This window comes from Ambystoma mexicanum, chromosome 13 (assembly GCF_040938575.1).
Source record: "Ambystoma mexicanum isolate Mex_15411 chromosome 13, UKY_AmexF1_1, whole genome shotgun sequence".
Classification (NCBI taxonomy): domain Eukaryota; kingdom Metazoa; phylum Chordata; class Amphibia; order Caudata; family Ambystomatidae; genus Ambystoma; species Ambystoma mexicanum.
In genome coordinates, this window is record NC_090938.1 from 325,388,880 (window position 1) to 325,409,966 (window position 21,087).

The 21,087-nt window shown below is 45.2% G+C and overlaps 1 protein-coding gene across 6 annotated transcripts in view; it reads right to left on the reverse strand.

Annotated features, from left to right (window-relative positions):
- Positions 1-21,087, reverse strand: part of RIPK3 (receptor interacting serine/threonine kinase 3) — a 429,719-nt gene that overhangs the window by 162,287 nt on the left and 246,345 nt on the right. For all 6 annotated transcript variants that reach the window (XM_069633807.1, XM_069633809.1, XM_069633810.1 and 3 more), the window contains one exon: positions 4,865-5,195. In XM_069633807.1, the coding sequence (XP_069489908.1) occupies positions 4,865-5,195 (331 nt within the window). The remainder of the gene's footprint in view (positions 1-4,864; positions 5,196-21,087) is intronic.

Below are 21,087 nucleotides of genomic sequence, written 5' to 3' on the forward strand. Positions count from 1 at the left end.
TTCTTTTCTCCAAATGTAGTGTTTTACTTCTCCAAGTGAAGGACGTTTTTTATTTCAGATGAAGTGTAACATGGCAATAAAATGGTGAAGTAACGTGAACCATTTACTGGATCTAGTGAACAGAGTTCGCCTGCGATTTTTGAATGTATTCTTTTTTTGATTTGCAGTGCGCAGGAAGTCATGTGAACCATCCCATATGCATTCTGCTCAACTGAGTGTAACAGACCATGTGGAAGGGATCTAGGTTGCTTAGCGCACAGATAACCTCAGGATGACGTTGGAACCACTATTCTTTGTGTCACGCATATTCGCCAAGATATGTGTAATACTGGATTCCAACATTTCATCTTTGTCTCATCTTTTGAAGTAGATCACACACTAACATATTGATAACGTGAGTTCCAGTATGTGTAAATCTGTACCATAAAGTTGCTAGGTCACTTTGAAATAGAAGATGGAAAAAGTATTCATTGTTTTCACGGTATCTTGGACCTTCAGAGTGCATCCTAAGGTGACAATACTTAGATGTGCTGATTTCCAAAGGTTTGTCATCATGTTTTCCTTCTCTTCCCATACAATCATTGGAGAGCCTTTGGGATATTTCTAAATTATCTTCCATGAGGTTTTGTGAATGTAATAGTTGGGTGCTTTTGCCAATATTCAGCTGATCTTCAAGCTTCTCTGGCTGCTAATGGTGCTTAATTCCAGTGTTAACTCCTTTGCTTTACTTGGGCCTGAAGGTTGGGTCCTGGGCCTTTTCTAACTGGTGACACTTGCGGGGTTGGTCTGTATTACTATAATAATTGATTAATGTAAGAGTTGTTGTTATATAGAAGCCACATAGAATTGCTGTGTACTTTAATAAACAGCATATTAAAAACCTTTTATGCAAACAGATTTTTGTGGTCCTAGGTTGAGTGTTAGTAGCTTACTAAATAAACATACTATGTAAAAATGGTTTATAGCAAGGGCAGAATTGTTTAAGGAGATTAAATGTTGGGTTTTCAGTACAAGTTATCTTATATTTCATGGTGGATTTGATGGATAGTAGCATGCTGAGAAGTGTTATCTTCCAAAAGTTGGGTGGCGGATTTAGGTGGAGATAGAACTAGGGGTTGTTAGGAGTGTGGGTATAGGCAGCTTGATGCTCAATGTCGGGTTAGATGGGTAGGTTGTGGTGGGATTTTCAGTTACCGGATTGGCGTTTATTTACAGCGGGGGTGTTAAGTATAATGGATTGATTCTGTATGATATGAAGGAAAGATTGTAAGCGAAATGACTGTAAATTGAGTGAGGGAATATACGCTGCAGAAAAAGGAACTTTGTGAGGGAGTTGCATAATGAGTGAATGTGTGTGGGTAACTAGTAGTTTAATTTTTAGTTTAGTGGTGGCTTAATAGGGGAATGTGGAGCTATGTTAAGATTGTACAAGAATACACATTACACAGATATACTTTTTGCGAAATACATGAAATATTCTTTTTGGAAAGCTTGGTTTGTAATTCTCGTTGCTGTGGAAATTAAGAGGTTATTACATTTCTGAAAATTATGGCAAATTTCAAATACACGCATGTTTTATATCACTTAAATGTGCTTAGTGTCTTCAATTGTAAGCAGCATATCTGCACAAGAAGATGCACGTGTTATATGTACAAATTAGATACAATTTGTCATGTACTTGTGTACAGGCGCGTTATAAATGACTTATATCAAATCATATCAGAAATAACATTCATTTTTGCTCATAAATTGACTATCAATTTTTACAGCAAGATTATTGTAATAGCAATCTTGAATCCTATCATTTATCTCTGTTTTCCAGGAGACAGTGAAGGACTGGAATGGATTTTCTTTCTATGCTTGGATTTTTTCTGCATTTTCATGTGCACATTTTAAAATTGTTAGTTTGTGGTTTAAATCATGTCCATATGCGCAAAACTTGGTTGCAGATGATTTTTGAAAGTGAAGTGAATATGTGAAAAGATAGCTCAATTAATGTGCAGAGCAAAAAATAAACCGGTTTGCAAATTGTGGAATAGTTTAGTGATATACGTGGTAGCACATTCCTGCACTCAGAACTGTAGTCTACTATGCAAGTATATGTAAATAATGGAAACAAAGCAGTTTTAAATGCACTAGCAGAAATTACTAATGTCCTGACTTATTTCCCTTTCAAAGACAGTGGTGTATTGGAATCATAATTAAATAAATAAAAATGTACATTGTACATTTTATGTATATTTTCTATATTGTTCTAACATGCTTTTTCACTTTTGAAAATGGGTTATTAAAGCCTACATGTAGGATGTCATCTTGAATGTTGATGGCTGTAGATTCTGGAAGATTAAATCTGTAAAAGTTTGAGAAGTAGCTTGCGGTATTCAGAACACAAATGCACTCCCACAGTTGAAAGATACATCTCAATTGCTGAGGTGAGAAGGTTACATGGAGGGTTTGGGGATGTGATTGTTGGATGCATCTGTGATTGCTTGAATGTAGTCAGAGCGTGTTGCAGCAATATGGCAGAAAGATAAGGGATGCTCCTCGCCCGATGTTGGAGTACATGTGCAGTTGTTTGAAGACAGATCGCACAGCCATCCCGGCATTCTGCCATGTCTTTCACACCGTGCAGGGAAAGAGGGCTGCTGTACAAGCGGACACGCATGGTTTCCTTCGGAGATCTGGAGACTCAGCCAATCAGGCTTTCCAATTGTTGAGGGGGGAGGGGTTAAACTTAGCAACATGGGAAAAGACAGCAACTGCTTCATTTCTTTTTCTGCATTGTTGAAAGCAAGAAGCTTAACAAAGAAAACAGCTTGGGTATTGGAGAGTCAAGGTTTGGGTTTATTGGTTGGAGATGTATGCAAAGCAGCACATGACCTTGGTTAGAACATTTTGAGGTGCTGCAACAATGCAGAAAAAGAAATGAAGCAGTTGCTGTCTTTTCCTATGTTGCTAAGTTTAATCATGAGATAGGAAGTGGAATAAAGTGTTACTACTGTGTCAGCATATGATGAATTGAAAAGATCCAAAGACTATTATTGTTCATTATTAGGTAATAGTTTAGGATATATTACAAGAATAGCTTTGCATTTGGCCATGCATGATACCTTTAGAGCTTTCATTGCTCTTTCTACAAACTACATTTATCTTTTCCCGGATTATACAAACGCAAGCGTGGAAGAGATCTAAAAAATGTTGTCCACAAATTGAAAAAGCAAGGCGCAATGTGAATAAAGCTGTCTGTTCATTTCTTTGAGCTTTTGGTATGGAATCTATTGAAAATGCTAACATTTGACATGATGGAGTAAATATTTTTTGAATAGATGGAAGAACATTTTACTAATTATGGTAATCTCTTTTTGTTACATTTGTAGTGTGATGGACTTCATATCAGTTCACATTGCAATTGTATATGTTTGCAATACGCAGGTTCATGATGGTATTTATGTGTGAGTATACCTCATCTGCAAAGCATGCTTATTGAGGACTCTGGCCCACTGCAGATAAATATGTTGATGACTCTGCGAACCACTGGATTGCGACTCTGGACCGACCATATATGTACGAATTGCTCTACTTTTCTTCTTGAAAAGTGAATCTCTTCGCCAAAGGCTGCCCACGTGTTTGTTTCAAGTGTGTCCTTTCTGTGCAATGATGTCCAATGTATTCCACGCCTATTGTATGCTGAGTACAGATATTTTTTGGTGATGTGATGGAATCGGTTTGCTTCATTCACAAAGCCCACATTAGTGACTCCGAACCTACTGTGCATGTACAAATATATCCATTTTCTTTCCTTAAAATGTCCCAAGTCAAACTTTTTTTGCTGAGCAGAATGTTGAAGTATGGGTTAGGACTGTGCCAAAAACCTGAAACATCAAAGATGATAATTTCTACCTTTGCATCCCAAAACCATGTCCTTTTGAGCCTGTAGAAAACACGAGCAAAATGTTTGTTCTGCAGGAAAATGTTTGCGAAACGTCACCAAATATGGCATTAAGTGTTCAAATGAGGCCAGATCATCAGGTACATTTGATGAACATTCGCTCAAGCGGTAAATTGGTAAGCAAAGAAACTTTTTCTCATTTTCCTATGTAAAGTGTCTTGTAAGCTTAACAATGTTGTCACAGTAAACACGTAAAACACAGGAACACAGATCCCAGGGCAAAATTGATCACCTATTTTAGAATGTATACATGTCTGTATGGCTGCTTTGCACCATGTGTACTGAAAGGGAGCTTATGCACGTAAAGAAGAATATTAGTAGTTAAACAGTTCATCCTAGTTTCTAGGGACATCCCTAAAGAACTTGCTAGGCTGACCAAGAGTAAGACCTCTCTGTCTCAACTAGATACATTTATAGTGCAAAGATACAAATCTTTGGGTACATTTAATGGCCAAATTGCATGTTCAATGTGTTGTGATAAAATATGAAGGCGTTATTATTAGAGTTGTACATATTTTAGGTGACTTTATGTAAAGCTTCGATACAGTTTCATAATGTTTATATCGATTTTCTGCAGTGAAGTACATGAATAATCATGACATGGTACAGAAAGTATAAAGGGAGGTACAATGCGTTCATTTGGCCAACCAAGACAATAAATGGGTTTCAACAGGCTGCTCTAAATTATAGTCATTCTTGACTCTGTCTAAAGAAACCCCTGGAAGGAGTACTGGCTCCCTTCCTCACCCATCAGTGGCTTACAAAGTTCCCCTCCAAAATATCTCTGGATGCATTCATCTTGTAACATATCATGGGCACAATGCTCACAATTGCGCAACATCCATTTTAGTTGGGATAACTGTCTCAAAGCATCAATCATCTAGGTTCCCGGTATACCCTGCACAAAACACTCACCCGCACATGAAGTTCACTGTCCAGAAGCACATTGCTGGGCTTGAGGTCAAGGTGCAGCAGGGGTGGGTGCAAGTCGTGCAAGCGGTTCATGCCTAAGGCCACTTCATGGAGGATGCGGATCTTGAGCGCTGGCGGCACCGGCTGTACGCGGTGAAGTAGGGAAGCCAGACTGCCATTCTCTAGGTACTCCATGACAATGCCGTGGCAGACGCTGCCATTGTCAACCTTGCTCTCATATATTCCATAGAGCTTAATCACATATGTGATTGATGAGGCTCTGTCCATTTTGCTGGCCTCTGAGAAAAGCTCCTCCAAGCCATGAGAAAAGTTACTGCAAGGACACAAATATGTATATAATCAGCTTATACACTGCATCACCAATGAGGTCTTCCCAAGAGAGATCCCAGCATTACACAGTGCTTCAACAATGGATTCCAAACAGTCATTGATTAATGTATCTTGCTCCCTGCTCTTGTAATGAACTGCAAAATATATAAAAAGGTAGGAATGCATCACACCATGAGATGTCAAATCAAACTTTATTTTGAAAAAGCACAATTTTCCATAAAAGCAATAGGATACAAAATTATAGAACACTCTGAAACAGTTTAAAATTATATGTACAGAGAGACCACCTCTTTTTTTATTGTGTGCAGTGTGCAGTTGAGCAGAGTGTTGGCATGAGCCCCTCCTGGGCTTGTAAATTGAATTATTTTTGTGGCTTGTTCCCAGCGCTTTGCGCGCCGTTGGTCTCCCTACTCCCTCCCTCCTGGCCCTGCATCCACTTCTGCGTTTCCTTCCCTCCTGCCTCCCTGCCCGCCCGCCTCCCCCGATTGGCTGCCTTGCTGCATTGTTTTAGGCCTACCGGCCTGCTGAGTCCTCGACTTGTTTCTTTTTGTGTGCAGTGTGCAGGTAAGAAGAATGTTGCCCTGAGCCCCTCCTGGGCTTGCAAATTTAATTATTTTTATGGCTTGTTCCCAGTGTTTTGAGCGCTGTTGGGCTCCCTCCTCCCTCCCGCCCCTGCATCCACTTCCGGGTTCCCTTCCCTCCCGCCTGCCTGCATGCATGCCCACCTCCCCTTGATTAGCGGCTTTGTTGCTCATTACTGACCCTCCCTGGGCAGCCCCCTGCCGGCAGCACTTGCCGCTAAGGGCCCAAAGGCAAAGGGTGGCTCCCACAGAGGCGGCTCCAGGTAGTGTCTGCAGGGGAAGCCAATTGCCAGCCGTCAACCAGCAGCGACTAAGTAATGTAGGAATGGCCAGGGTCAGGCATAGAGCCTTCACTCTACCCTGTGAACCCGGCCACATAGCACCTTCACAGACTTAGACGTGTTTTTCTTGTTTTTCTGAGGTGTTTAACTTGCATTGTGAAACCTAGGCCTTTCCCCCACTATACAGGACTCTCAGACATAGGTGTGTTTCTCCGGTATTTAAATGGAACTGTAAAAGTATTTCAAATTGCATTGTGAAACCTAGGCCTTTTCCCCACTATACAGGACTCTCAGACATAGGTGTGTTTCTCTGGTATTTAAATGGCACTGTAAAAGTTTTTAAAATTGCATTATGAAACCTAGGCCTTTTCCCCACTATACAGGAATCTCAGACTTAGGTGTGTTTTTTTCTCTGGTACTTAAAATTACATTCTGAAAGTAGTGCCATTCTCTGGTTTTTGCCTTCTTAGCAACGCATTCATCTAGTGAACCTTTCTACCATTATCTGAGCTCCAGTCATCTTGTCCTATTGTCTCGTCTCTCTCTGTCTTGTCTGTTTGCGCCCTCCTGTGTCCTTCCCTAGTGTTCTCCCCCGTCCCCCTTCTTCTCTCCCCTCCCTACATACTCTCTGGTGCTCTCTGTTTCTCCTATCTTTTCTAACTGCTTCTCTATTGACTATCCTGCTCTCCTCACTAAATCTGGTAGGAAGAGGTTTAAAAAGGACATCCTGGTCTCCAACCCAGGCCTCCCTATCGCGGACACCTATACTAGTGCTTCCTCCAGGCAAACCCTCACCAACATCCTCTTTGTCATTCCCTCGCCAGACCTATGGACTATTCATATGGTCTCTGTGCTTTCTCCTTTCTCTTCTTCTCCCATTAATGGTGGCACCCGGTGGGAGGACCTCCTGGCCCTCTTTCACTCCTCTAAGGTCATAATTAATGTTTACCTGAATGGTACTATCTTGGTCCAAGGCCCTCAAGCCAACCTTCTCCTCTTTGATGGATGCTTCCTGCACCTCATCAATTTCATTTCCTCTCCTGCTGTCCCCTCTCACCCTCCCACAGCTTCCTTGCCTCTCCCCACTGTCTCCTCCTTGGCTACGTTGCCCTCTCCTCCATCCTCTTCTGCCCCCCCTTTGGCTTCTTCTACATCTCTGCAGGGCATGCCTCTCCCCGGAAGTCTTTTAAGGTTGGCAACCTTCTACATATTGCCCCTCTCAACTCTCGCTCTGCTGTCAAACACTCCTCTGACATCTGCCGTCTCCTGGAAGAAATTGACCTTGATATCCTTGGTCTCACCGAGACATGGTTCATGGCCAGCTGTCACGAGCTTTGACACTCTCCTTCCTGATGGCTACAAGATCCTCTCTGCGCCCAGATCCAACCGTTCCGGAGATGGTGTAGCCCTGATCTTCCCTGAATGGATCCCTGCCTCTGTCATCCCTACACCGGCCTACTCTCTTTCGAATGACTCGTCTGCAGACTCCACTGCCACTTTCTCACCTCCCCAGTGCCCCTTAGCCTGACTCGCACCCTGACACAGCCCTTTCCATGCTCCACTCTGCTATATCCGATACTCTTGATGTTCTTGCCCCTGTCATGAGGATCCCCTTGAAGCTCAAAGCCAAGTGCAACTCCTGGTACGACTCAGACCTCGTCATCCTCAAAACCAAGTGCAGGGTGGCAGAGAGGAAATTGCGTGCTTCTGGTACATCCCCTGACAAACTGGCCTGCCGCCTGCCGCCTGCTCCAAAGGCAATACCGGCTCTCTGTCCGCACCAAGAAGAGAGTTCACATCCACACCCACCTCTCTGCAGCATCTAACAACTCGGCCGAACTCTTTAAAATCTACAAGTAATTGGCCAATCCTGCTGCAGTCTCCTACCTCTCCTGTCCCCTCCCAGACCATCTGCATGGCTCTGGCTTCTCATTTCATCTCTAAAACTCAGGATATCCTGTCCTCTCTCTCCTCTAACCATCAAGGACTACATTGACACCCTGGCTCCTGCTCTGGCTGACTTCTGCAAGCACTCCTTCTCCAGTGGAGTCTTCCCTTGCACTCCCTTGTGCACCCTCTTCTTAAGAAACCCTGTGCCGACCCGTCCTGCCTGGTTAACTATCGCCGATCTCCATCACTCCTTTTCTGGGCAAACTCAGGGAAAAGCTGGCCATCTCCCATCTTAATCTTCCCACTGAATCTGTTGGTTGTCTCATGTCCATCAATCTGGCTTCAGAGCTGCCAGAAGCACGGAAACTGCTCTCCTGAACATCTGTGAAGACCTGCTCTCCAAACTTGATTACAACACCCCCTGTATCATTATCATACTTGATCTCTGTCTTTGACATGGTCAACCATGCCATCCTGCTCAATCGTCTCTGTGATAACCTCGGTATCACTGATCAGGCCCTGGCTTGGCTGATTTCTTTCCTCTGCGACAGACCCTCCCAGGTGCAACTTGGGTCCTTCCTCTCCTCCATCTCTACCTCTGGTGTTCTCCAGGGTTCTAACCCCTTCTCCCTGGCTGTTCACCCAATACCTGGAACTTCTTGCCCACTGCTATGCCGCTCTATGCCCCAACTTTCAGTGCTATGCGGATGATACTCAGCTCATTTTCAGGGTCCCTTCAGACACCTCTTCTCCTTCTCTCATCTCTGACTGTCTGCTATCCAGGAGTGGTGTGCCGCCAATGATCTCTGCCTTAATGCCAGTAAGACTGAGATTCTCCTCATTGTAACACCCGCTCCCTCCTTTCCTGTCACTCTCTGGCCGGCCTCTCTTGGCCCTCTTCCTGCTCCCACCTGTAAGGGTAAAAACCTCTGTGTCATCTTTGACTCTACACTCTCCTTCTCTCCTCATAGCTTAGACGTCTCTAAGAAGTCACAAGTCGTCTCTGTCTTCCCTCTTTTCCCCTCCCATGCCTCATCGCGCCTTGTAACACTCCCAGGGGCTCTTTGTCGTACCACAGGAAGCGGTGGATCTCTCGAATCAAAGAGGTAGCCTCCATTGTAGATTTGTTAGAGACACTTGGCATGTTAGTTTTCCCCTCATTTTCTCACCCGGAGCCGGAGGAAATACCAGAGTTGCAAATAATTCCCTGGCTCAGTGGATCAGCCGCCCGTCTTCCCCGAATTACTAGTGTCTTGCGTTGGGGCCCATTTTCTGGCATTTGGGTGGATATTTGGGTGGAGAACTGGATATCAGGCTGTGCACAGAGGAACAAAGGTGGGTAAGGAGAGGTTGGCAAAGGCTCCAGCTCTTCCATTACGAATATATCCGTATGCCGAGTTCCAGGACAAATCAAACAGATGGTGGCCAAAGGCCCAGCAAATATCCAGCCGAGCCCAACCTCAGTCCCAGCTTACTTTCTCTCTTTCCTCTCCTGCTCTTTTACACAGACGCCATAGGCCTGGGGCCCTAGACCTACTCCAGAGACAGACTTCTGAAGCGCGGACCTCTTAGAAGGGAGGAACCCAGCTGTGCCGAACACCAACCGGCGCCAAACACTGCAACCTTGCCCCGCTGCAGGTTTCACCACTGCAGGGTCAGTGAGATGCAGATAAGCCCAGGCGGAGGAACGGGAACCAGGAGGTGTGGAGAGTCCTGAAGCGGTGCAAAACACTGCGCCCTTGCCCTGCCGCAGGCTTCACCGTTGCGCGGTCAGTGCGGTGCAGATAAATCCAGGGGGCATGGTCAGGTGGAGGAAAGGGAAACAGGAGGTGTGGAGAGTCCTGAAGAGGCGTAAAACACTGTGCCCCTGCCCAGCCATGGGCTTGGGTACTTAGTGCGTTACAAAAGATTAACGTAATTCATTCACTAATAAACTCGTTACATCTGGGCTCACACCTTTTTGGCCAAAATATGATTTCATGCCTCCAACTAATATTATTTCCAAGGAAATATTGACTTTCAAAAAGGCTATAATTAAGGGTTCTCAGTCTCCACACCAGCGAACACAAAAGAAGTGTTTCAACTTTAAAAAAGAAGAGTGGGATGGAGTAAAATATCTTCGAAACAACGATTCCATAGTAATAAAAAGTGCAGATAAAGGCATTGGTATCCTTGATACAGACAAATACGACACAGAGCCATTAAAACCATCCAAATTATCCAGAGCACTACCATACTAAATTAGGACCCTAATAGTACAATCTGTGAGCAAGTGGCCCAGGCAGTCCTCCAGACAAGGTGCCTATCAGGCCTTTTCAAGCACAGAAATCTTGTCAATACAGCCCTTTTAATTATTTCTTGCGTACCACTTACACAGACTATTTATGGCAATAAATGTATTCCTGGTGTTTACTTTTAATTCACTGTTGAAAATGTGTGTAAAGTTTTAACTAAAACACAATAAATGAAATTAAATAAAATGTATGGCAGCACACTATTAGGAAGGTATGGTATCAAACAGTAAAACAGGTACAAGTGATCACAGTTCAACAGTGTTTATTGAACTTTAATTGGGTTTGGAAAACACATATCTGATCCTAAATCTAAAGATGGGAGCAAGCTACGACCATCAAATAATTATAACGAAGTCCTAGCCAGGTCTGTTAAAATAAAAGGGCCTATACTAAAAAACCTATTACCAATCCTTACTTCTAAATACAACTAGTATGGGAAACAATGTCATTCAAAAGAAAAAAAAGTGTTCAAGAAATGATATGTCAGGATATTCAAGCTGTAGCCTTGCCTTCCCCATGTTTTCAGCACAGGAGAAGGCGGCACACTTCAGCTTAGCACACTCTCTGGCTTCTCTAACACGAGGATGCAGTTCAAAACTTCCACATTAGTGCCTTCTCAGCCAAAGACTCTTTGCCATTCAATGTCTCTTATTTCAGAGGGCCTGATGCAACACGACAAAACATTAAAGTTCCTTTCTTCTAAGGATGTTCACTGTAAGAACTTCTCGGTTGATTTTCTGTTCAGCCCGGGACCCCCTCCTCCAGGCTCAGACCCACTTTAACGCGAACCCTTCAATTGGTCTCCCTCTGCTGTGCTCAGACCGAATTCATTTACTTTTCCAAACTTTTTCTACTTCATCAAAATCAAAGTCTTTCGACTGTGCGCAGGACCTCTTCGATTAACATTTATTTGTTATTTTCAATTTGTCTCCCTCTGCTGGGCTCGGGCCAAATGTATCTACTATTGTCACTTCTCAGCTGGATACCTAACAGAGACCTTCGATTGAGCACCCACACAGTGCCGGAACACTCTGTCAAAGTTTTTTATTATTTATTCATATTTGTTGTGCGCACAGCAACCCAAAGGCATCATGGCGCTGGTTACAGTGAGTGATCAGAGCCTAGTTACACAAAAAAATCATACAGGCATACTTAGTGTACTATTTTGTAAGGACAGAACAATTTGTAAAGCACATGAATAGGTTAGAGGTGAGACAGGGTAGGAAGTGGAGAGTGTATTAGTTAAAGAGAGCAGTTTTAAGGCTTTTTCTGAAGGCAGTGAGAAAAGTTTCTGCTCTGAGGGCAGTGGGGAGTGCATTCCATAGCTTAGGAGCTAGATATGGGAAGCCTATCCCTCCTGCTTTGGCCCTGTTGATACGTGGTACGGTGAGTTGGTTGGTGTAGCATGTTCTAGTAGGCCTAGTTGAGGTAGCTCTGGATAGTGTGTCTGAATGGTATGACGGGCTGTAAGGTTAATGCATTTGTGTGTAGTCGTGAGAATTTTGAAAGAGATGCAGTCTTTCACTGGGAGCCAATGGACAGTCTTTCCTGCTTGTGAGATGTGGTTTCTTTTTGGGATGCTTAAGGCTGCTCTTAGTGAGTTATTTTGGGTGATTTTAAGTTTGTTCATGTTTTTTAATGGAGGTGCCAGCTACGAGCGCATTGCAGTAATCCAGATTGGCTCCTATGGTGGCTCTTGCTATTGAGAGATGGTTGTCCTTAGTTAGGTAGGGTTTTATGACGTTGAGTTTGTTACTTAGGGCGGAGGCAGAAACAATAGCGCTGACTTGCTTGTTCATGGACAGAGTTGCATCAATGTGGACCCCTAAAGTCTTAACAGAGGATAGGACTGGGATGATGCAGTTATCAATGTTGAAGTTGGAATAGAGACAGTCAAGTTTAGCTAGGGTGGACTTTAGGCCAAGAATAAGAATCTCTGCCTTGTCCCTGTTGAGGCATAAGCCATTTGTGGCCATCCATGCTTGGATTGTGGAATAGATTTGCCCTAGGGCTGTAGCATCTTGGTGATATGAGCCTGTTAGTGGAAGGAGCACCTGGGCATCGTCAGCATAGTTTGTGTAATCGATCCCAAGTGCATCCAGCTCATCAAAAAGAGGCTTTGTGAAGAGATTGTATAGTGTGGGGGCCATACAGGATCCCTGTAGGACACCATAGTGAATGACGGTTGGAGCTGCATTAGCTATGTTTGAGAAGACTTTCATTGCTCTGCCTTCTAGGAATGAGGTGATCCAGGAAGTTGCTTTGTCGGAAAAATGTGCTGCATGCGTGAGGTGTGTGGTGAGTGTTTTATGATCCACAAGATCAAATGCTGCAGAGGTCTAGGAGGAGCAGGAGGACGGTTTTGCCTTTGTCCAAGTTTTGAATGATTTGATTTTTTAGATCTAGCAAGGTGGTTTCAGTTCCGTGCCCTTTGCGAAATCCAGACTGTCTTTTTCCTAAAATGAAATTGGTTTCTAGGTAGAGTTGGATCTGGCTGCGAGCGGCTTTGTCTAATATTTTGAGAAGAAACGAGATGGTTGTTATCGGCCGATAGTTATTAGGCTGCAAAGGGTCTAGTGTAGGGTTCTTTAAAAGGGGGCGCACCCACGCCTCTTTAAGGCTGTTAGGGACACTGCCTGTTTTAAATGATGAGTTGATGAAGGCGGTCAGGAGCGGAGCAAGTGACTCGGCACATTCCTTAATGATCTAGGGGGGGCATTTGTCGCCCTTGCATTGCAATGGTTTAAGGTGTTTGAGGATTTCTTTGACTTCTGCTTCTGACATGTCTTTAAATACGCATTTAGGGAAGTTGGTAGTTTTGCGGTTGGGTATAGTCTGTATTGGCTGGTTCCGGTTGAGTAGGGCTTTATAATGGTCTAGAATTTTGTTTTGTAGGAGGTCTATTGCTTTGAGCATAACAGCTTGTATGCCACTGCACCAAGCTTCATCTTTAATGATCTCGTAGGTGCAGATAGGGGGATCTGTGAGTTTGTTAAAGATGGTAAAGAGTTCTTTGGATTGCGAGTTGGAGTCAGATATTCGGCGATTATACGCTTCAGATTTGGCATTGAAGATGGCGTCTTTGTACTTTTTGGCAGTTGTTTTGAAATTTTCTTTAGCAGCGTCACAAGGGTTAGCCTGCCAGTTTTTTAGCGCCTGCCGTTTGTTATTACGTAAGGTTTGGAGCTCTTATGTGAACCAAGAGTTTGAGTGGAATGACTTTTTTCCTTCTTATTTTCTAGTGGAGTGATAGAGTTAACTGGGTGCATGAGGGTATCCTTGAAAATATCCGCTAGGATATTTGGGTCTTGTGAGAAAAGGGGTGCAAAGCACGGGAGGAAAAGAAAGGGTCGGAGGTTATCCGTAGTTAGCCTTTTTGCACTTCTGGCTAGAGTAGCAGGTGCATGTGTGGTTATTTTGGTACCTGGGGTTGTAGGAACAGTGAATTCAATATAATGATGGTCTGTCCAGGGGTAGACAGTGTTAGAGGTGATGGTGGAACCACAATTGTGGTCAGCAACCCAATCAAGGGTGCAGCCTTTGGAGTGGGTAGGGGTCATAATTTTCTGGGAGAACCCCAGATCTGTGAGGTCTTTGGTGAATGAGGTAGCGGCTTTATCATTGGGGTCGTTGAATCCAAGATTGAGGTCACCTAGGAGTAGGGTTTTGGTGTTTTTTTTTATATTTTCACTGAGTAAGTTTGTGACATGTCCTTGGAAGTCTGCAGGGAGTCCCGGGGGCCTGTAGATGACATGAATATTTATGATGTTATTTGGTGAAAGTGGCAGTTTGGCTGATAGGACGTCTGCATTATGGTGTTCAACATGAATAATGTGCCTAGCGTGCTCAGGTAGTGGAGCGTGGAACACATACTGAGAGGGAGATTGGGATACAGATAACCGTTAAGCTATTTCAGAAATGTTACGCTGATGACACTTGGGCTATTTCAGAACCAATTTGGCAAAGACAAGTTAGGCTGGTTTACAACACGTTTAGCTAGGAACAATGGGCTATTACAATCAAGCTTAGCTAATAAAGAAGTTAGGCTATTTCAAAACATGCCTCACAAAATGAGAAATAGGCTATTTCAAAACATGCCTCACAAATGACAAATAGGCAATTCAAAGCATGTTTAGCTGGTGACAATTAGACACGCTTAGTTAAATATAGGCTAGGGTGATAACTCTGAGAAGAAGCTATAGTTGTAACGCTCACCTGGTATCCACGGGGACGTCACTCAGCCGGTTCTGATCTCTTGCGACCTCAAACCCTTCCCTGGAGGCTATTCGACTGGAGACTGGGCCTTGTTTTCTTGGATAGTGTGCTCTCCGTCCTGCTTTCAGAGCAGGGGTGCATTGATTGATGCGAGCTCGTTGCTGCCTAGTTACTTCACTGGGAAGAGTCCGACAGGTAAGTATAATGAGTCTTTTGAACAGTTCTCTAACTTCGTTCCTTTCCTTCCTTAGATGATGGCCGGAGTCCGGGGAGGGCGGCGTGCTGCTGAGATGAGTAGCGCTGAAGGTGAGTGAGAGCGCGATGCACCCCTTTCGTATTTGCATTGAACTGAGTTCTTTTTCTGTGTCTTTTAGGTGCCGTGACGTTTTCAGCGTGGATGCCGGTTATGAAGAACAAATGCGGTGGGTAAGCGCAGTATGCAGCGCCTCTAGATGTTTCCACGCTAACCTGGAGTGTCTTTTCCCTCTTACAGATGGATGAGAAGTTCCGGAGACAGAGTTCCCCCAGAGCGGCTGGGATTCAGGTAAGCGTTTGAAGCTCGTACAGTATTTAAAAATAAGCAAAGATTTGCAGAATGCTTACTAATGCCTTTTTCTGTTCTTTTCCCTTTTCCTTAGGAAGCGGTGTGCAGGGATGGGAATGACACCGCCGAAGATGCCCGCAGAACAGAAGGAGCGATGAATGATGGGCAGAAGCGCCGCAAGGTAAGGCTATTCCTAACAGTGTTCTTGTTCTTGGAGGAGCTGAGCGCAGAAGAAAGATGCAGGCCTACTGGAGACCATCCGAACACGGCGAGTGTCACGCTGCAGGTGCAGAAAACGCAAAGCATGTTTCTCAACCTGGGTGTGGCTTAAATAGTCTCTGGGTATCCCAGGTGTCTCTGGGCTGAACCACACCCAAAAGACTAGACCGCACATGCAGTTCTGGGAACCGAAATATGTGGGGGCATCCATCTTGTCCCCCATCAATGCACTACAAGTCCAATCCCCAATGTTATCCTATGGGAGTGAGTGAGTCTGGTGCTACAAGCGCCAAGTCTGACTCCAAGTGGGTCTTTGGAGGGATGGCGAGGCCCTTGAGGGCCATGTAGGTGATCGTGGCCTGGCTCCAGCCTGGCATCTTGGAGGGCTGGGGACTTGAGGGGCAGGAATCATGACAGCACTCCCTCCCAGGCCCCTCTCAAGGTGGCTCTTCTGTCTGGTCCTGGTTTGGTTGGATGGTTTTGATGAAATCATCCAAGCAAGCGAGGTGCATGGATGTACTCACAAGGCTCCCATGTCCTGTCTTGTGGACCATACCCCTTCCAGTCTACTAAGTAGTATAATTTGGATCTGACGTACTTTGAATCTAGGATGTCCTTCACTTCGAATTCTGGCTTCCTGGCGACTACTACTGGCTGCGGTGGCGTTGCTACCCAGGTCCCAGGTTGAACAGACTTAAGGAGAGACACGTGGAACACAGGATGAATCTGCATGTTTGACAGCAAATCTAGTCTGACCGCCAAAGGATTTAAAAGGGAGGTGACAGTGAATGGACCCAGGTATCTTGGACGGAAAGTTCAGGCTCCTTTAATGGACACGTGTTTAGACGCCAGACAGACTTTGTCTCCCACTTGGTAGTTGGGGGCCTTTGCTCGGTGTGCAAGGTTTTCCAGGGTTGTAGGAACGTCCAACTCAGAAGTACGTGGGTGCCTGCCATACATGGTATAAAAGGGTGTCTGCCCAGTGCTGGTGTATAGGGAATTATTATAAGCATATTCAGCTATCCATAATAGGTCGAACCAGCTTCCTTCAGCTTGGTGTAACATGCAACGCAGATACTACTCAAGCATCCGATTTGTCCTCTCAGTTTGACCATCCGTTTGGGGATGGTGACTGGTGGATAGCTGGATGACGATCTGGGCCATAGAGCAGCATATTCTCCAGAAGTTCGATACAAATTGAGTACCTCAGTCTGAGACCAAAACTGAAGGACCCCATGGAGCCATTGTTAGGAAGAATTCTCTGTTAAGGCTAATTTCCCAAACCTAGTGAGTCCCCCAGCAGCTTTGCTGGATTTTTGGGGTTTCATTTTTTCTCCTGCTAAGAGTGAGACTCTTTTTCTCCCACTCTTAGGCATGATTTGAGAATGTCCTTTGACTATGTAATGTGTTTTATGGGCTATGGGGTCTTTTACTCCATAGGGCTTCATGTGTTTTTGGTATATGTGTTACAGAGCACCCTCAGTGCCGTAACACAGGGGTGTCATAGTGACCCCCAAACATAGACTCCATACCTTGGGACTGACTACTGTCTCCCAGGGCATGTAAAGTCACCATTGGCTTTACTAGTCTCAAATTGTGAACAGAACAGTACAAACCATCATATTGTGGAAGTGCTGGTAGGGGTAATTTGATTGCCCCTGGGTCTGTTTTCCAAGGGGGCACCGTCCAGTCCTCCCTTGTCAAGTTTCTGGCTGGTGGCAGTGGATACCACGCAAAATATTCCACTGGAATATTTCCTATGGATTTTTCCCATTCATTTTAAACGCACCACTTTTTGGTGCAATGTTAAAGATACTGCCGGGTTATTTATTTAATATTTATTCCCCGGTTGGGTCTTTTTGCCAGGACTCGGTTTGAAAATGGCGTTTGTGTTCACCTCTGAAACTCTAACCCAAGTCGAGCCCTTTGTTCCACTTTTTGGCGGGCTTCTCTACAGAAGACCTCCAAATGGTGCCACTCTGTCTGGGGTCAACAGGATGTGTGGGAGGGGGATTAGGCACCCTTCGCAACTCAAGTCACACTCTTGTGTGATTGGCCCAGTGGTGAGCCGCCCGGCTCACCACTTAGCATGTTTGAGTGACAGCTAGGCTGATGAATGGGGGTTTTGCTGCATAAAAGCAGGGATTTGGGGACTGGAACTTCAGAAGTTGCCACAGGACCTAAATAATCCGAAGAGGGGAGAAGCTGAGCCATCTACAAAGACGACACCACCGCTGGAGCCCTGCTGTACGAAACTCACCACTTTCCCGACGACAAAGAAGATCTTCTTCCAGGAGAGTCTTCTTCCCTTTGAGCCGGTGGGACCAACCAGTTCCCCTTTTTCACCTTCCTGGATCGTCTTGTGGTTGAATCGCCCGTGCCAAGCACCCCTGCAGCCGGATAGCCACGCTTCACCACTACCGCAAATAAAAGGGTCGAACCTTTTAACCGGGAGACTCCGCGGCTGGTTTCTTCCCTGGCAGTGCAACAACCTCCAGCTTTCCTCCACGTCGAGATCCTCTCTTCCTCTGGATGAAACCCCGACTTGCACCCACTGCCAGGAACAACTGCCCCCGTTGGAGCTTTCTCAACATTTCAGGTACTGTGTCCCGCCTGGTCTCCCTTGCAACAGACTGTCCAAGGTGTCCCGTAAATCCTTGACTCTCTATCCTAGGGTGACCTCGGACCTGCTAACATTACCTTTCTAACTTGATCCAACCTCTTGACTTTTCTGCAAAGACTTTGAGTGCATTTCCACTGTGTGGTCTGGGGCACATTCCGCCTTGCTCTCTCCAAGAGTGGGCCAGGCCTATGAACTTTTTGCTCTACAGTAGACCCTGCCTTTGTTGACTTGCTGTGGTTTCTTAAAAGTGTTGGTATTGCGTGTTTTTTCCTATTCTGCCTTTTCTCTCCCTTTTTAACAAATTATTGGAGTGCCATCTACGGTTACACGCTCACCTCTGTTTTGCTAAATAAATTGTGTCTTAACCTAGACTTGTCGAATAATTAACTAGGGAGGTGTATATACTTATAGTGACTGTGTTTGAACTTGCTTGACATATTAGAGCCAGTGTATTTTTACAAGTGTGCTTTTAAATAAATAATTATATACTTTTATACCAAAGCTCTGGTCAGTGTTTGCTTGTGCTACTGTATTTTTAGCCCTATTGTGTAGACTCTATATACTGCCTAACTCTTCTTGAGAGAAGTCTGACCGCTCAGCCACAGCTACCAGGTAAATCTGGGTGGTGCGGACTGCTACCAATTGGGTTTACTGCTTACTCCTGTGGACATAAACTTTTTGCACAGGTTTCTGCCTAACAGCCGTACGATGCCTTCAAGAAATACCTTTGCCAGAGTGGAAGCATTTGGGAGCCTCTTAAGAGGAATGAAATGTGCCATTTCTGAAAATAGATCCACGACCACAAGACTAGTGTTAAACCCTTTTTTTAAAAAAACTTTATTTAATCAACTTGACAACCCATTGAGGAAAAAACAAGACACAGAACTGATCAGAAAAGGTACATCATGGCATCAGCTTACAACTAATACAAGGAAAACTTCACAATACAATGCAAAATTATCACATAGAGCATTTAGCGCGGATAATAGAGGAAGGATTACGACCAGGGTTTGAGAGGGGGCAAATCCCACAGAGAATTACTGAGGAGAGTGGGGAGGAGGGGAAGTTCCAGAATCTAAGCTGGAGGTCAGGGCAGACATGTACTCGCGAAATCGTCGCCAGATATCCCTAGGTCTCGAGTGTGGGTGTTGTGTAGCCCCCAGGCCTCCGCAGTATTGTGCGCCCAGGTGACTGCCCGGAGCCACTGGGTGTGCGTGGGAGCACTGGGACGAAGCCAGCACAGTAGTATACAGCGCACTGCCAGCATCATACAGAGACCTTCTAATTTCCTAGAGTCGCGTTTCAGACCGGGGAGCTCGTGAAAGAGGCAACGCATAGGAGAAGGGTCTATGGTACAATCTAGTATGTCTGACATAGAGGAGCATATTTCCTGCCAATATCGAGTCAGGTGTGAGCAGTGCCAGATCATATGAATGTAAGTAGCTTGGTCGATTCCACATCTGGGGAAGTGAGGTGAAACCTCTTGGAACATGCGGTGTAGTTTAGTTGGTGTGTGGTGATACCTGTGCAGTACCTTGAACTGTAGTAATTTAAATCTGGAATTGTAGGACACTTCCTGGGTACGCAAACACATTCGTGCCCAGCACTCATCAATAATCACGACTCCCATTTGAGTCTAGTTTGTCAAAAGAGGGGGCGGCTCTGGTCTGCAGCTTGTTATAAAGTCTAGATACTTTTCCTCTGAAGGAATCGGAAGAGCAAAGTTCAGTTATTATAGGGTCATCAGGAGGGAATGCAGGAAACTCGAGATATTTGGCTATGAGAACCCTCCGACGCGAGGAGTATTGCAGCCACGTTGATGTATTACGCCTAAAAGGTAAAGGAAGGTCTGACCACTCTAGGAAGTTTTTTCCGTCCAAATACATCGCGGAGAGCCAGGAAGCCTGCTTCCGACCAGCGGGAGACCATAGATTGAGGGATATATGGGACATCAGGGAAAAAATTCCAGAATGGAACAGATTAGGCGTTGAGACCATTACCCATATTTTGGTGAGTGCAAGTGATGTGCTAACCACAGGGTCCGGTGAGTCAGGATCAGGCGGGACGGGCTTGAGAATGAGGGAACCAATGGTTTGCTCGCTAACTTTTAGTTTTTCAAGTCAGACATGAGGAGGGGGATCCTCTGTGCTGAACCAGTAGGAAGCGAATTGGGATTGAACAACTACCCAGTATCTGAGAAAGTCGTGGGCACTGAACCCGCCCAATTCCTTGGGAGTGGTGAGTTTAGTCAGTTTGAGCCGGACTGCACCGGAGTGCCAAAGAAAGGCGTTAGTAATTCCGAGTAAGCTCTTGAAGAATCCGTCGCCTGGCCATAATGGAATGTTCGTAAAGCGGTATAGGAGTTGGGGCAGCACAACCATTTTAAGTATTCCGATTCTACCAGCTAAGGAAATGGGGAGTCTAGCCCAACTTGCAGTTTTGGTCGTCAGGTTGGCTAAGTAATTCTGATAGTTGTTGGCACGCAACTTCTCGACGTGCCGGGAGACCGCCACTCCTAGATAGGTGAAGGTGGAATGGGACCAAGTGAAACCCTGAAGGTCGGTGGGTTGTTGTGCGTTGTCTGTGAGTGGGAATAAGGTCGATTTAGAGTAGTTTACTTTGAGACCAGATATCTGTCCAAATCGGGTCACGTCATGTAGGATTGGAGCCAGGTTGGCTTCTGGGGAGCGGATGTAGAGCAACGCATCGTCGGTGTTTAAGGAAACAATATCTGCCTGTCCCGCTGTGCGTAAGCCCCTGTGAGAGTGTGATTGGCGCATCATGTCTGCGAAGGGTTCAATTTCAATTGCTATTGCGAAAATTAGCGGGGAAAAGGGACACCCCTGTCGCGTCCTTCCGGCTATCTGGAAAAGAGTGGAGCATCTATCCTCGGTACGGACCCTGGCCACTGGGTTGGTATAAAGGAGTCTAGCCCAGGATTGAAAGTTGGGGCCAAACCTACATTTTGCCATGACTTGCCACAAATACTCTCAAGACACCGAGTCAAAAGCTTTCTGCATGTCCAAGGTGCCTGCCACCGCCTGTGTATTTGAATTAATCCTACTGATCACACTGAAGAGTCGCCTAAGGTTTAGGGATGTGGACCTACCCGGGACGAAACCTGCCTGGTCGGGGTGTATGATGTGAGGCATGACTGGAGCTAGGCGGTTAGCCAGTAGTTTAGCAAATATTTTTTTATTAGCGAGAGGGGGCGATATGAGCCACATT